The following is a 16749-nucleotide window of genomic DNA, read 5'->3' as shown; positions in this document are numbered from 1 at the left end:
CGGGAAAAATCGGGGAGAAAATTAGGGACGGCTGAAAGGAAGCCGCGAGAGCTTTAATAACAGACGATTGAGCGATCACCGCGGAATGACTTTTAATTCTACGTTAACGTGCTTTTAATACCCACTTATTCAGGTACAATGTTGCGGCTGCTAGCCACAGGATACACGCGATAAGGGACTCGTGCGCGCGCTGTAAAAATTTTCTATAATTTAAAGACCCGTCCGGCGGCTTCGATCGCCCGGTAATTTTGCAGAAAATTACGTAACGGAATTTATTACCGATAACAATCTATTGGATTCCCATAAAATAGAGGCAGGGTTCTTTAACATTCCTCAAAATAACGTACGATCTCGGGTTACACGATACGGTTACCCCCTCTCAGCCGGTTAACCAGCCCGGTCGCGAGAATAAGCGAGCGTTCGCGTTGGCGCACCTGTCTCCGCCTGATGGGAAACGCACCAGAAACAGAAAAACAAGATTAATTGTGCCGGTTAAGTGATATTCCTCCCGTAATGGAGCGGAAAGAAATTATAGCGTGTCACCCGTGGCGAGATTAGCACCGTTTATGCTCGGCAGTTGATGCCCATTGATCTCAGGTAATTGTACCGTCCACTTTCAGTGGAATCCCTTGACACGCTCGGTCCAACGTGTACCACGTGTGGTAAACGTGAATTTTTGTAACAGAATATTTTTAACAGAACTATCGAGCATTTAATACGATTCATGTGTAATCTCTATAAAAATTGTAACAATAGATTATTTTTAGTTTCTTCAGACATTCATTATAGTACTGAAATGAAACTATTTATTTTCAAAATCATTTCGAATATTCAATCCTTCGAAAATATCAATAATTGCTAAAAAAACAAAAAATCGAAACCAGTCATTTTGACTGGTATGATAGTTCTAGTGTTAAGTTTACAGAGAGCTGACACAATACAATGGAGAACGCATTAATGAAGGAAAAAATTGAGAAGAATAGTAAAACCATTAGTTCAAACTTATTTATGGCTTTTTTTATACTTTCCCGAAACTTTTGCAGCAAGCCATGTATTGCCAGCAACAAAGGTTCATTGAAATTGTCCAGTCGATGCAGAATTTTATTGGTTCGAATACTAATTCACTCTGGTTGAAATTGTCTGCTGTGTTTCTTCGACAATAATAAAAATTAAGAAAATAGCATAGTTAGAGATTGAAATAGTGAAATATTCAAAATTCATCAAATTTCCTTTAATACTAGAACTACCGAGCATTTAATCTCTATAAAAATTGTAACGATAGATTATTTTCACTTTCTTTGGATATTCATCGTAGTACTCGAGTGAAACTATTTATTCCCAAAATCATTTCAAATATTCAATGCTTTTAAGGTATTGACCCTTTGCACTCGAAAGTTTTTCACTAGAAATACTCAATATTCTCCGACGAGATACAGACGATGTCCTTCGAAACTAATTAATGAGAAAACATGTATAAATCAAGAAGGAAAGTTATTTTATTTCAATATTCCATGTATTGATGCATCATACGAAGCTTAATATTATATATAGGACTTTATAATTTTGCAAATCAAATCAAGTGGTTACTGAGAGTCACCTCTCGAGTGCAAAGGGTTAATTGAAGAAATCATGCACTAGTGGAATTTTGATTCCTCATCGATAAATACATAAGGAGTTACTTACGAATGATTTTTCAAGATAGTTTCGATGGTGTTCGTGAGGACAGACCAGATGAAGACGGACCCGTCCGAGGAGCCAACCGCGATGTACTGGCCATCGGGGCTAAAAGTGGCTCGTGTGCAGTCGAAGCCGACTTTGAAACCGTCCGCGCTGAAAAATAAAGAGAGAGAAAGAGAGAGAGAGAGAGGAGAGCGTTATAATTAATTTCGATTCACTTCGGTTTATCTTACTCTCGTTTGAACGCTCGCCCCATTATACGCGTATTTCATCGTGGGCATAAACTTTCCGTCACAAAAATCCCCGTCGAGCGGAGCAACGTACGAAAATTATTCGAAACGTCCGCGAGAGAGAGAGGATTTAGGATGAAATCGGACTCGTGAAAAATCGAAGAAATACAAGGGAATTAAGCCGGCATTTCGAACCGGGGAATGAAAATTGTTGAGAATCAGCGCAGGTAATCGTGGGTTGCCACGACCATCGCACCTCAGATCCGCTAATACAGCCTCGAGACATCATAAACTGGGGTCCTTGGACAGCTGCGCATCGTGTGCGTTCGAATCTTATCTTCGGGACGTTACTTCTAGACTGTGGAAATTTATACAAACTCGCGTTCTCGTGCTTACATATAAAAAAAAAATATCCGAAGCAGCGAGGGGAGGGAAGGTACAGAATTAACTCCTTCTCCTTCATTAACGAGGAAAGCCCTCGGCAAATTAAAGTCCGAACGAAGCTATATCAAGTTTTATTAAATTTTCTTAAATTTGTTGCGTGTCATTTTGCCCGGATCTCTGGAACTCGCGGACACATAAAGTTCCGCGATCCGTTCGGTACTAAAGATTTGATGTCCGGTACTCGGATTAGTGTACGCGAAGTTTCTATCGAGGCGGTTCTTCTTCACGCGCGCGACCACTCCCACATTTCCACCGGCGCGAACGTCGGGGAGCGTTTTAAGCGATACACGCATGCACGGACGAGAACGCGCGTGGCCATCGCACGGTCATCATCCTGATACACGGGGGACAGGTAACAATCAATCAGTCAACATCCAGACGCGCTGGGGATACCGGTAACACTCGGACATCACATTTGTTACAACTATTACAATTTAACCGCGTTACTTATATCTGGCCGCGTTAATCATCGCGTCACACCTATCTCCGAGCAGCCCTTGAGCGTTCTCCTCGCGCGCAATGCCGACGAAGACGCGCGTTCAACGTTGCGAACTGAGAATCTCGCCGTGCGAAAGGTGTTTCCATTTCTACCGAAGGCGAACGTCGCTTCGACGACACCGATATTTACAACGAACACAACGCAACGACATCGCAGGAATAATACGCAGCGCGACTTTTTGCTCGTCGATGATTTACGAGAATCTTATTCCGAGATGCGCGATAGTACGAGATAGAGATCGTAAAGCGAGGAATAATTACCGACTAGAATCGGCCGGGCGATGCACGTGAATTACAGTATAGAGGCGAAAATATCGAATGGAGATAAGTTTCGTTAATTTTTACGTACACCTATAAGCAACGCATTGCGATCGCTCAATTATCTTCGGGATATCCCGTAATTGCACGGAATTCACGGTTTATTGATAATCCGAGCGAATCTGTTTGCACGCGATGCGCGGATACCCCGGGAATCCCCGGTTTATGCCCGTTTGAGCGGTCCGAGGGGCCCATTATCGTCGGAGCGTAAAATAATTTTTAATAAATGTGACAGGCGCCATTCAATTACGTTCCACTTAGAGATGTAAACGTTTACGCGAACGGGGTCGCCCTTCGCGCGTGCGTTTCCGCGGGAAAAGGGATCGGCCCCGTTCGCGTGGCGCACGGAAGACAACACTCACCTAAACGATCCGATGATCTTCTTCATCCGCAGGTCGATAAGTTTCAGCGTGTCGTCTCTGACGCAGCTCAAAAGGTAATTTGCATCTGAAAACAAGCAGGTGTCGCTACATGAATTTGCATGTCGCCGATATTCAAGTTAAATTGGCTGCGCTAATACGGTTGGCCATACAGCTCGCGTACGTGCCCGCATAAAGATAATAAGCAATCGTTGATTACGTTCCCCCGGATGGTATTCCGATCACGTCGCGGGGGAAGTTTCTGCGAATTTCCGTTATTTGAACAGCCACGGCCGGGGGATCGGGAAGGAAAAGGAAGAGAGGAGGAAAAAAAGAGAGAAAGGAAGGGGGGAAACGAGACGGCGCACCTTGAAATCTTGAAATGCGCCGGGACGGATCCGCTAAGTAAGTAATTCCTTTTCGGAGCGTATAAATCTTATGAGGAGGCGTTCGGTAAAGGTATTCCGGAATCTAGCGGACACGTTTCCCGTGGAATGGAATATTATACTTTAATGGAGGTATACATAATGTATTACCGCCAATGATAAAGGAAACGCATTAAAGGGGTGGGCACGCGGCGAGATCGACTCGAACTTTCCGCCGCGTCGTCGCTTCGCCTGCGATCGCTCGCTCGCCCGTCCGTCGAGCATTATGCGGATTAACGAATTACTATAAAATAATTTTACATGCATTTTACATAGTCACCCGTATCGACGCGAAATTCGAGCGGAGCGTACTCGCGCTTTGATACATTAACGAGCGAGTAACGACGCCGTCTGAATTCCGTTATGTACTCGATATTTTTCGGTCTGATTCGATTAATTCAGCGACGAGACGTTGGTTGACACTTTTTTGCATTCTCGTTTGATTTCTAGGGACAATTCATTTCGAACGGTGATTACGTTTCGCGCGTTTCAGCGAATCCGATTCTTTCGGCGGATACACGGTGGGACTGCGTCCCCTAAGGAAGATAAATCGGCAACATCCTGAATTGTTTAGTTGATGGGAAAGTAATGTCTATATAATGCGTTCATGTGTGTGAAACTTACCACGAGATAAATCTAACGATGTGACCTTCCCCTCGAGTAGAATGTCGTTTGAACTCGATTCTACTCTGGTGTCCCAGAATCTGATTCTCTGATCAAAGTGGCCGCTAATTATCGTCGAGCCCTCGCCGTCGGATGTCACGAGATCGTTGCAGCTGGAGCCGGCGAACTTCGTTTCTATGCCTGCAACCAAATATTCGCGCCGGATTCATTATATTTTCTCGTGCGAATCGAGTCTCGCGACGACGACAGGATGATCGAATACAATTACTCCGTCCGAGAGGAACTTGCGATCCGGAAATTAGAAATTAATCGCAGCTCGACGTAACTTCCAGTCGGAACTGGGGGTTTCTGCGGAACTGAATTCATATGAATATTCATGGCTTACTTATAGCTTTGACGAGTCTTTCGAACGTCTTAAGTATAGCAATCCGAATGTAGTTTAAATCAACCTGATTACAGTGCTCGGCTATAATCGCGTTCACAATTAATCAACTGTCTTTATGAACGCTTGAATGCCGCACGGTTTCATGGAGTAATCTATTACGAGGAATGGAAGAAACGTAGTATTAACTATTTGCACTCGGGAGGTGACTGTCAGTCATCACTTGATTTGATTTGCAAAATTATGAAGTATTATATACAATATTAACCCTTTCCACTCGGATGTTGTGCTTTGCATGATGCATCGATATGTGGAATATTGAGATGAAATAACTTTCCTTCTTAATTTATATATGTTTCCTCATTAATTCATTTCAAAGAACATCATCTCGAGAATATTGAATATTTCTAGTGAAAAACTTTCGAGTGCAAAGGGTTAAATGATTCGATTGAACTCCGTTGTTATTCAATTAATTATTAATTAATTAATTTCAATGAACATCATCTCATCGGAGAATATCGAAAATTTCCGAAAAACTTTCGAGTGCAAAGGGTTAAACGGTTCGATCGAACTCCATTGTTATTGTTGCACGTTCCAGATGAACGTCATCAAGCAGCATTATATATAAATCATTTCAAATAACCGTCGTTTAATTGAACGAACGGCGACCCCCGCGGCATTCGATGTGTCAAAGGTCATCGATACGTTGCAGCCGCGGATCGATTCGACTCGCGGAGTGTGCGGTGGGCAACAATCCAGTTTCTCGGTCTGAAAATTCCAATCGAAACGCGGATCCCGACATCCCCATAAAATCTGCTTACGTCGGTGCACCTAAGTCAACGCGTATGATGCATCGCTCACGAAGTAATGGGGGGACCCGGTAATTCCATCCTCGCAGGTAGCTCTGTGCCCGGGGCGATATCAATAACCTACGTATCGTTGCGGTAAATTCGACAGGCTAATTGATTAGCTGGTAAATCACGTTTGACTCAACATAGACTGGGCGGCGTCAAAGCGGAACAGCGCACAAACAGCCAGAAAATTCGCGAACGGCACAAAAGGTTGCGCCCGGAACCGAACGAGTCCGGCTAATGTTGTTTATAGCCGCCTCATTGTAGAACCGACGGTTTGTCCCTTGTATCCCGGAACGATTGCCAATGAAATCGTTTCCATCGCGAGGCAACCGAAATAGCTTTGAATTTCCTGTTACCGTTCGCGCGTTCGCAAATTATTTACAGCTTCATCGAATCTGCACACACTGGTCGGGGTAATCCGATGCGCGAGGCGTCGGAATTTTAATTTCGGTGAAACATCTGTAGTATCGTGGTTTTAAGACAGTGAGACAGCGAGTGTAAGGGCCATAAAAGGGAAAGGGACGCATGGAGACCAGGCCCAAGGGTTGCTGGGTTTTTAACGCTAAAACTACCAGACGGGTCAAAATGACCCATTCTTGATTGGGGACTTCATTCTTGAGTGAGACTCGTGATGAAGATTAAATTAATTTAACAAGAATCAATGTCGTTCATTGCCCATGGATCAAAGACAACTATTTTGCTATTATCAATGTATCTTCAAATGAAATTTCCAGCTCAAGTAGAATGGAAAATTTTCTTGTACTTCTTACAAATTGTCGATAGTAAAGTATTACAGGAGCTTAGTAACGAAAGTAAATAGTACGCCAAGGGATTAAAAAGATAAGAATTAAAGGAATTAATTTACCAATGCGCAAATTGAGTTGTAAATCGATTGGTGTCTCGATATACGCATTCTTGGAGTTTCTATAGAAGAATTTCAAAAAGTCGATTTAACTGCTACTTTTAGTGTTAAGTGCGGAGCTCGTTTCTATTCATTTGTATTTTATTCAATTACCTATTCCCATGTTTTTAAAAATAAAACATATTTAAACACCATTAATACCACGTATCGTTCTCAGTTTCACGGTAATTTTAGCTTGTCGTATGGGGTGTATTCGCTGCGTGCTATATTTCTCAGTGCACGGGGTTTTATAATACACGCTTAACTACATACCAATTTTCCGCAGTAGATGTACATACGATAATTGCGCGTACAGAGGCAATTTAACTAATTACACGAACGGGGAAATATCTCGCGCATCATCGCTACACTGCGGATTTACACGGGGATCGCAAGTTTTTCGGAATATAACTAGGAAAATAGAATTCCGCCGGAGAATTTGTATTCTTAAGGAACGTTATAGACGGTGTAAGGAGTTTGAGGGCTGAATAATGAAATGGTGAAAACTTGGTTTGAATATTTCGCTTTTTATCTACTGCTCCTCGCTCGGAGATTACAGCTTAGCCAGATGACCCCTTCTTGTCAGCGTGGCTCCGGCTCTGTTTATTGCACCCCGAGACTCTGGGACGCTTTCCCTTAACCCTTTGCACCCCAAGAGTGTTCCACTGGAAATACCCAACACACTTCTTGATGGAGTATAGTCGACATTCCGTAAACGCGAAATCACTTGAATTAAAATATTCGTAACACGACAGGAGTAATCTATGAAAACTGTAACGTAGTTATTTATGTTTAAATGCAGATACTTAATTAGTACCGATCATTTTTATCGCAAACACTCCGTAACTTATTCCTCTTTTTCCATTCTTAGTTTTTTTATCGAGACTAAATACTCTATAAAAGTGCGTTTGTATTCATCTGGATCCTTTCGTTACCGTGCGCATTGTATAGTTAACACATTCGCTGCCAGTCACGAATATACTCGTAGCAAGAAATTGTCAATTCGGTACAATCTTGGTTGTATTTGAAATGTATCGTAATATAAAGAAAAATAAATTGAAAGTACAAACGAAATTACAGATTTTATGGTAGCAGTGAATGGGTTACTACAAGATTTGTCATTATTATAAACGAATAAGGAATACTGTATAGAATGCCTAAAATTCTCATGGCAGTGAACGTGTTAACACATTGTTGACCGGTCAGAAGTCAACTCGCATTTGCACTCGCATTATTTCAATGTTTAAAACAGGGCAATATAGAACACTGCAAAAGCAAAACATTCAAAATTATATTTCAGTTCATTCTACGCAAACAAAGTACATTGAAGCTCATTTGGATCGTACTTTCATATTTCATTACGAAATAACAACCGGCGACGCGAGACAGCTTCTGCATGGAATTGCCGGTCAATGTGTTGAGATAACCTCTAATTGGTTGCAGGTAAGATGAGTAGACCGGCGTTCGCCGGAGATCTATAATTTCTCCGTTCCGCGTTTCTGATATCGAAGTTACTTCCCCGAGTTTGTATTAGCATTTCCCGACAGTCCCGCCGAGTGAAACCAGGGGGGGGGGGGGTGGTGGTGGTGGAGGGTGACACGAACATTATTTCCCGGCGTAAATTACGTTCAGAATGCTGCTTATTGCGCCGTGGAAATCTATGAAAACGGCCGGGCTCGGGGAGCCGCAGTGTGAAACCAGAAACCACCCTCGTCTTGTAACGTACTTTTAATAAGAACGTTAACTGAGGCGGTGCGCAACATTGCCTACCTACGTACGGCTCGCTCATATTTCAAAGCGCGATGAAATTGCACGTTCCGGTTTCTTTGTTACTTTCCTTCGGCGGCGGTTGCTCCGCCGATGTTTCCGAGGGGTTTGCGGGGGCGTGATTGAACAATGGATAAATACGTAACAGGATAGCTTATTTTCCTGCGGCGCGGCGCGGCGCGGCGCGGCCGGATCGAACCGCGATCCAGCGAGTTTACATTTTCCTCGGTAACAAGATATTTTTCAATGTTTAATCAATGTTAGCAACGCGATACAGTAATTTCACTTTATCCCGTGACGCACTTATCCGACGGGGAAACTGGACGCAGCTCGCGGTGCAAATTTCCGAATTATCCGAGGGAAGATAGCGAACCGTGGAAGACACATTTTTCTACTTCTTGCTTTTCTCGTCTCGCCTCGGTTCTTGCTGCTCGCGTTTCAAAAGAAACTATAATAGAAAACCGTATTCCCCGGCGCGATTCATTCAGACCGGAGATCGGAACTGATAACGTCACGCCTACCACAGATTTCGCGAAACACGTTCTACGGACTGATTCATCATAGGCGATGAGTGTGCAATAACGTTCGGAACAGACGGATCGTCCCTTCTTTATTTCGATGTTGTTGCTCGGCCGGCAAGAGTGATTTATGATACGGATTCCGGCGCGAATTGTTTGCGCGTTAAAAGACGGAAACGCGATTAAGTGTCATTTGCAGTGAATGCTTTTAAGGGCGAGCCGCGTAGGAGATTCCCTGGCAGCGAGGTAATGAATAAATATTCCAAACTCGGCGAGCTTATTTGCAAACGTTAACGATGATTACGCGGTTGAATCCTAATGATAATGCCGGCGGAATACGAGCATTACCACGACAACCAACCGCCTGGGAAGAGTTAACGTACCAGACAGGTTAAATGAATTCAGTTAGCAACACTTATTGTTAGTAGTGGATCTGGTACTTAACTTTATGACATGGAACAGAAATCACTTAACAGTCGCTGTAATTCGCCCGATGCTATTAATCTTGGGCAACTGTGGTATCCGGAATTTTTACCGTAGGTTAAGGTATTTTTGAGAAGAGCGAATGTAGGAACGAGTGCGAGCGAAGGACAGGCTGTAAAACGGTCGAGGGAAAGTGGCCTGCGCAACGTCGCGGACCCAAGACTGCAAGACTTGAAATTCATTTTCAAAGTGGTTAACGGTTATTTCTCCCCTCATACGAATTTCTTCGGTGACCCGGCGGCCTCGGGAAGCTTCCGTGTCGGACGTCATTCGCGAACTGAACCAAACTAATCGAATCGATTTTTTTCGCGGCCAAACGATTTATCAAAAGGTTTTCGTAGTATTCTTGGGTCGCTGTAACGAGTGACTCAACGAATGTTGGCCTTATTATTTTTCTCGATCAGTAGTGTAATTTTTCCTATCGAATTATCATCCCAATGACACGAGAAACATCTGTTCGAATCACTTGGTAGTTACACAGCTAAGCGTTGGAAATAGGTAAACTTTAGGAACCTTTAATTAACAATTATCAAGTGAACACTACTGATTTTTTCTAAGTGCAGAACTGTGATCTGCTTTATATTTATATTTCTCCTATGCCAAAATGTCACAAAATGGCTATTCGCTTTCCAAACCGCTTTCCGTAAAGCATCCATTAGCTGACTCGATTGCAATCAATTGAATCATTCGAAGACAATCTTTGTGGATTTATAAACAGAAATGTGTCATATAAAATCTCACGTACAGATTTCCCAAAATTTCAATTATTACAAAAATGGCGAGCGTTTCAAGTACAAAAACCTGTTATTACCTCAAGAAATTAGCGTCAAATGTTTATGGAGAGCGAAATCGTCACCGTTGTTTACAAATCGGGGGAACACCTAAAATCCATTGAAAATCGTCGCCGAGGCTAACCCGATGTTCCGATGAAGCCTATCAGCTAACCGGCGAACGGGGCGTGAGCCGGCGTAAGTGGGATAACAGCCCGATAGAAAATCGGTGGTCCACTTTAAGCATTCTTTTTGTCTTAAAGCGGTCTAGATAAACGATAATTCACGCTTAAACGCGCTTTCAGCGTCGGCGTTCCCTATTGTCCGCTCCTTGCGTAGCGAGATTTATTCGCGCAAAACTTTTGTACACCGGCGTCCGCCTTTCCCAGATAGCGGCGGGCTTGGTTCCCACTATTTTGTCGTGGGTCCGGCGCGCACAACAAAAGCGTAAAAGCCCAAAACCGAAATGGACGCCCGTGTTGGGTCTTTGTGTAACAACCTCGCTCAGTCCTACGGCGTGTTCCGATGCGTGTGAAATTAATTCGGGTTTAGATGGCGAAGGCGTACAAATTTGGCAAAATGGCGGCAAGTACGCGGCTGGATTCGGCAAGGTTGATTTACGCGTAGGAATCAGGAGAAAGAAGTGTACGGAAGAGATGTTGATGTTGAATCCTTCTGTTACAGGATGAGTACACTTCTCTGCGAGAGTTTGAGCGTTCATGAGTTCAGAAGATTCGTGTGTGAACTCAGGATTTAACCGGCGACTTAACCCCTTGGCCTATGATATGTTTCTCGACTCTGGTCGATACGGCTGCTTTTTCATTAATAATTTCGATTTCGAAGAAATTCATTCTAGGTTGAATCGGAGTTCTATTTAAATATAATTAACTCCTTGGCCTATGATATATTTCTCGACTCTGGTCGATACAGCTGCTTTTTCATTAATAATTTCGATTTCGAAGAAATTCATTCTAGGTTGAATCGGAGTTCTATTTAAATATAATTAATCCCTTGGCCTATGACATATTTCTCGACTCTGGTCGATACGGCTGCTTTGTCATTAATAATTTATTGGAAAAAGAGAAAAATTCTAAGCATATATTATACCTATATTTTCTTTTAAGTATAATAGTTGATTACAGAGGAATATTCACTTTGATTTCGTATCAACTGAGTAATACATATATTTGTTGAACCATCTTGAAAATCTTCACCACGATTTTAACTCGTAGGTCAAGGGGTTAATTTATTTTCATACGGTTGAAGTTCGAACGGTAATTTCAAAAAATAAGTAGAACAATTCGATTAAATTACGCATGGAAAAGATCGATTAAGGATCATAGTAGTAACATTTGAACAAATGTTTAAAATGTTAGATATAGTGTTTTGCGAATGGATCTATCGATAGCTTAATATAACGTTTGGAATTATTTTGAATAGTTACAATTTACGAAAGGGAAAAGAGCCTGCGATTGTTCACGATTTTTAGTCTGCAGTGTACATTGTTTTGTCTGCTCTCTGCGTAAGGGAACAGTAACGTTTTATTAATTGATCGTTTAATTCGCGTACTTGCAACGACTAATAATGGAAATCTGGTTATTTTCTTCACAAGAATGTTTACCAGCATATCGATGATTTTCCTCCGAGCTCCATCGCGCGAAGGAGCCTTCCACGATATGAGAATAAAAAATTCCAGTGGCACTTCGAGCGTGAGAACCGGAGGGTAACTTCAATTTTTTAAATGGAATGTAGGGTAAGCGTGTCAGGCGTTAGTACGCAGACACTTCTAGCGTGGACAATTCAAACCATTCTAACTTTCGGTATGAAAATTTTGCAAAAGCACTTCAAGCAAAAGTTATTCCATTCAACAAGAACTGTGCGAATACGCAAAAGTGCGCCCTACGTTCCATCTAAAAAAATTGAAGTTTCCGTCACCTCCGTACGCTCCGAGAGGCACCAGACGTGTCTATTTTCGTCGACGTAACATGAAAGCTCTCTAGCAATGACGACGCTTAAAAACAATGTAATATTCGTTACACAGTTAATCAGCGAAATAAACGATTCTCCTGAAGCCGTTTATCTCCTAAAAAGTCACTACCCCGAGAAACTTCAGCTCGAAAATCGTCAATTAAGCGAATCGATCGAATAACTCGATATTCGCGGAGTCCCGGGTGGAATCGGTAAATTAGCTAAGTGAGAACGACAGATATATAAAAAGATGAAACGTAGTTGCTGTCCCGATAGCCTCGAATTTATAGGTCTTAGATGTTTCTTAGACGATTTCTCGTAAAAGTGTTTCCTACGGGGTGTGTTTAATAGCGTGAATAAATTTCGCGAGCGTATCATCGCGTATCTGTGAAACACGACCGGTATACCTGACGGAAGAAATTTAGTATGATCGTAAAAACAGTCGGGGGTACGGCCGATTGTGCACCTGAATGGCGGGAATCAAGATTTCAGCGACGAATCTTGTGTATTTCCTGACACCGTAGTGAACGCAAATTCAATTAACTGTTCAAGGTCACTTTCCCGGCCGTGAATGAAGCGAACGCGCGTTCTCTCCCACGGTACCGACACGTGATTCTATATTTAGAAGATAAAGACCGTGCGTGTGCAAGATTCCCCCGATAGGACGAGGGATGCTAACAAACGGTTAAACGCAAATGAAATTCTGCTCGGATCTGTGTTCGCCATGCGAACGAGACGGACGTTAGGCGTCGGTGAACGATAAAAAAAAGAAAGAAAAACAAAAGGGAAAAACTAATTTTATTCGCGCCGTGTACGGTGTAGTTCGATCCTGGAACCGGTTAACAAACGGCAGCTTCATTTTTCACGGACACCGTATTCGTAAAGCGGCGATGAAACGAGCTGTTAATTGTTCGTGTACTCGCGGGATCGTTCGGTGATACATTGTGACAAGATCGGATTTACGGCTACGACCGATCGACTGTCTACGCATCGCCGCGGTGTCGTTCCGGTGCAAATTTATACAGAGCATTCGCATTATTATTAGCTAACCTTCCCATCGTAAAAGCTAAATGCAAGGGGACAGCAAAAACGAGCAGATTTTATCGCGCCTCGGAACGAACAGCGTAACAGTTCCGTGGAAGATGATCTTTAACTTTTTTTCTTTTGAACGGAACGTCGGGATCGGCTCGACCGTGTGCGACGCGATGACTTTCCAAGATGCGAGGAATAATGGAAGGTACAAATTAACCCTTTCACGTAGACGTTGGTTCGTTCGGTTACGGCTTAACGCTTTGCTACGTCAGCCGAATTCGGGTGACAGCGTTTCATACATCAACTTAACAATGAATTTTCTCGGTGGCGTATCGAGGGAACCGAATTTTGTTGGATGTAATCAATATAGAAGTGACAGTGGTGCCATTGTTACGAAGGATCTTGACTTTTTGGTTTCCGTTCTATTAACCCTTTGCACTCCGAAGTTTTTCACTAGAAATATTCAACATTCTTCGATGAGACGCAGACGATATTCTTTGAAATGAATTAATGCGAAAACATACATGAATTAAGAAGGAAAATTAATTTATTTCAATATCCCATATATTGATGCATCATGTGAGGTTTAATATTACATATGTAGGAGAAAGAGGATTTTATTAGAAACAGTATAATTATTTCTCAACAACTCAGAATAAGACACTAACCAAATCAAACAACGCACACTATTTATATACTCAGATGCTCGTCTCACTCGCACAGTTTCTAGAACATTCTTTCACCATGCATTAACTTCACATATATTTGGAATACTCTAGATTCATAAAAACGAACATTATTAACATCTGGAGAAAATCAATATAATCTAGAATATTCCAATGCTTTGAACATTCATTCAAAACGCGCTGACAGTCGCGCCATTCACCTATTGCACGCACATTCATCACTCGTCAATACATCTATTCACACACTCAAAGACATCCATTCCCATATGTAAGACTCTATAATTTTGCAAATCAGATCAAGTTGAATTTGAATTGAATCAAGCAAACCGAGAGTCACGCCTCGAGCGCAAAGGGTTAAAACAGCTAGAGGTCGCAATAAAATAGAATGTCGAGTCCGACACAGGACTGCTAAAGGTTCAACGGCATTTTACGATATTGTATTTACAACGAACGTCTTGCATTAAAAGTTCGTTAGTGAGACACCGGGTATTTCGAGAAAAGAAGACGAAGGGAATTAATGGGAAACTAATACGCGCCGGATCAGTTAGCGCTTCCCCCACTTCATTACTCAGCCTTTATCTTTAACTTTAACCCTTTAACGAGAACACCTCGCATTAAAAATTCGTTAAGCAAGCCAGGGGTACCTCGAAAAAAAAACCATCGAGGGGAATTAATGAGAAACTAATACGCGCCGGTTCGGTCGGTGAGTTACCGCCGTTCCTTTTGCTTTCGTGTCGAACGAGATACGCAATTGCGGATAGAGGAATAAAATATTGTTGATAACCATCGCGCCTCGTGTCATTAGTCGATCCTCGTGTATTAAACGCGGGGCGCGAGAAGCGCGTGCAAGTCGGAGGATTTTTACAGGCAAAAAGTCACGCTCAAGAAATCGGACGTAACCGAACGCCGAACGTTTGCACGGTCTTCGCGATTACGTCCGGAACACATGACCGAATAGAATTTTACAGAGGCAATGAAAGAGATTGTCTTAATTTCTACGTATCTCTCCGGACTCTAAAGTTTAGAGGGACGAGGGTGACTTTAGTGACGGACCCTCGTAGTGACCCTGCCTGGGAACACACGATAAGGTCCCCGGAGAGCTGGACGAACGTCTATTTTTTCGTTTGGATGTCCCTGTTTTTTCGTCACGGCTCTGCACTTGCGTGGGATTCTATATTTTCGGGGATGTTGAAAAATGGTTTCTGGGGTCGTCCGGTAATGAAACGCGTCACGGTTTCTAAGGAACAAGTTCCTTTGTCGTTTTCTGGGGAACGATGGTAAAGTTGTGAAACATGGCTCTTCGTTTCGTTTTCTGTTTGAGTATTGGGGGATCAAAATATTTCATAAAAATACCAGGTGTTAAATCGATTGAAGATTACAATCAAGAATTGAAGTTCCATAGATTACTACTGCATGTGAGAAACAATGATACGCATACTACTCTGCGTTCAGAGGTGAATATGCATAATAGTAAACTCAATAACTTAATAGTATTCTCGTTAAAAATATAAATTATACAAAATAAACCTACGAATAATAGTATAAGATAACAATTGTTTCAAAAATTTCATTATCCCAGGAAAATCAGCGTCTCTCGTAAAAGATATTATTGTTCAACATAGGTAATATAATTTAAGTATACAAACACATTAACCCTTAACACTCCAGATGGTTTTGTAATGTATCAGCAATTGCAACTAATTTTCATGGTATCTCTAGTGAAAATGAAAAATGCTATAACATACCTTCGATCTTCTAATAAAAATCTAATAATTGATAATAGAAAATCTAACGATATTAGGGTAGTTTCTTTAATTCCTTAAAATATTGAATATTATAACTGGAATATTCGAGCCTGCAGAGTTCAAAGGGTTAACGCGTTGCCGGCCAGTGAACATTTTTAGCTTACAATTATCAAGCATCGATCAGTCTAAAATTCCCCAAAAGTACAAAGAATCTCTCAAATTTTCCCCATTACAAAAACAATCGAGACGTTCCCTTCGTATCGCGAGCACTGTTCGAAAATTACTGGCCACGGTATTATTCTTCGCGCAGTGGATCTTCTTTCGGGGATTTACCGTGCGCATTTGTCGTCGAATCGAGCGGTACGTATTCAGGTAATTTAAGGCGGTACTCCGCGCTATTATTGCAAATTAATACAACCGGTACATTGTCGCCTAACGCGGGTTGCAGTTGCGAAGCCTGTGTCAATAGAATTCCACCCGGGCCGGGTCGTACTTCAGGATTCTATAGCGGCGTTGTCCGGAGTGTAAATCGATATCTGGAGCGGTCCTTCGAATGATATGGTTTCACGAGATTAGTCAGCGGTCCGTAGGAATCGAATGTAAATCCCGCATACATTTGCAACCTATATAGGCGACCTTTTCATTGGCGCGCGCTCGAATCGGCTGGTCACCTTCCTGCCGCGTTCAATTTACTTTTCGGGTCCTTTAATGCCGCCGCCCGTATTTGCCGTGAGAGCCATACGTTGTCTTTAGCCCGCGCCGTTAATAGCTACTTTCGTGCCGCGCGAAGTTATCACCTTTTTAGAACACCCCGCTATTACACTAAATCGAGCCACGAAATTCTGCGCAGGCTTAATTCCTCGAGAATCACTGACCTCGAGATTTCTATCTCGCGAGCGAGATATTTCGGAAAATTGAACATTTATCCACGATCGAATTTTTATTCCAAAATTTCCAATTAAATCGTCGAACAGGAACGTTCACGTGTATGGATCACGCGAAAAGATTATTTTCTGGAAATAGTCTAACGTCGTTTGGAGAAAATTGGCTAAGTGAGCTAATAATATA

At 42.3% G+C, this 16749-nt stretch overlaps 1 protein-coding gene across 2 annotated transcripts in view; it reads right to left on the bottom strand.

The window, feature by feature from the left end:
* The window catches only part of LOC116429211 (autophagy-related protein 16-1-like), a 332302-nt gene that overhangs the window by 34426 nt on the left and 281127 nt on the right, over nt 1-16749 (bottom strand). For both annotated transcript variants that reach the window (XM_076366004.1, XM_031981895.2), the window contains exons 3-5: nt 4576-4755; nt 3530-3614; nt 1684-1830 (exon numbers count right to left, since the gene is read on the bottom strand). In XM_076366004.1, the coding sequence (XP_076222119.1) occupies nt 1684-1830; nt 3530-3614; nt 4576-4755 (412 nt within the window). The remainder of the gene's footprint in view (nt 1-1683; nt 1831-3529; nt 3615-4575; nt 4756-16749) is intronic.

This window comes from Nomia melanderi, chromosome 3, assembly GCF_051020985.1.
Source record: "Nomia melanderi isolate GNS246 chromosome 3, iyNomMela1, whole genome shotgun sequence".
NCBI lineage: Eukaryota > Metazoa > Arthropoda > Insecta > Hymenoptera > Halictidae > Nomia > Nomia melanderi.
Note: the sequence above shows the minus strand (reverse complement) of the source record. Positions and strands in the feature narration are given on the sequence as shown.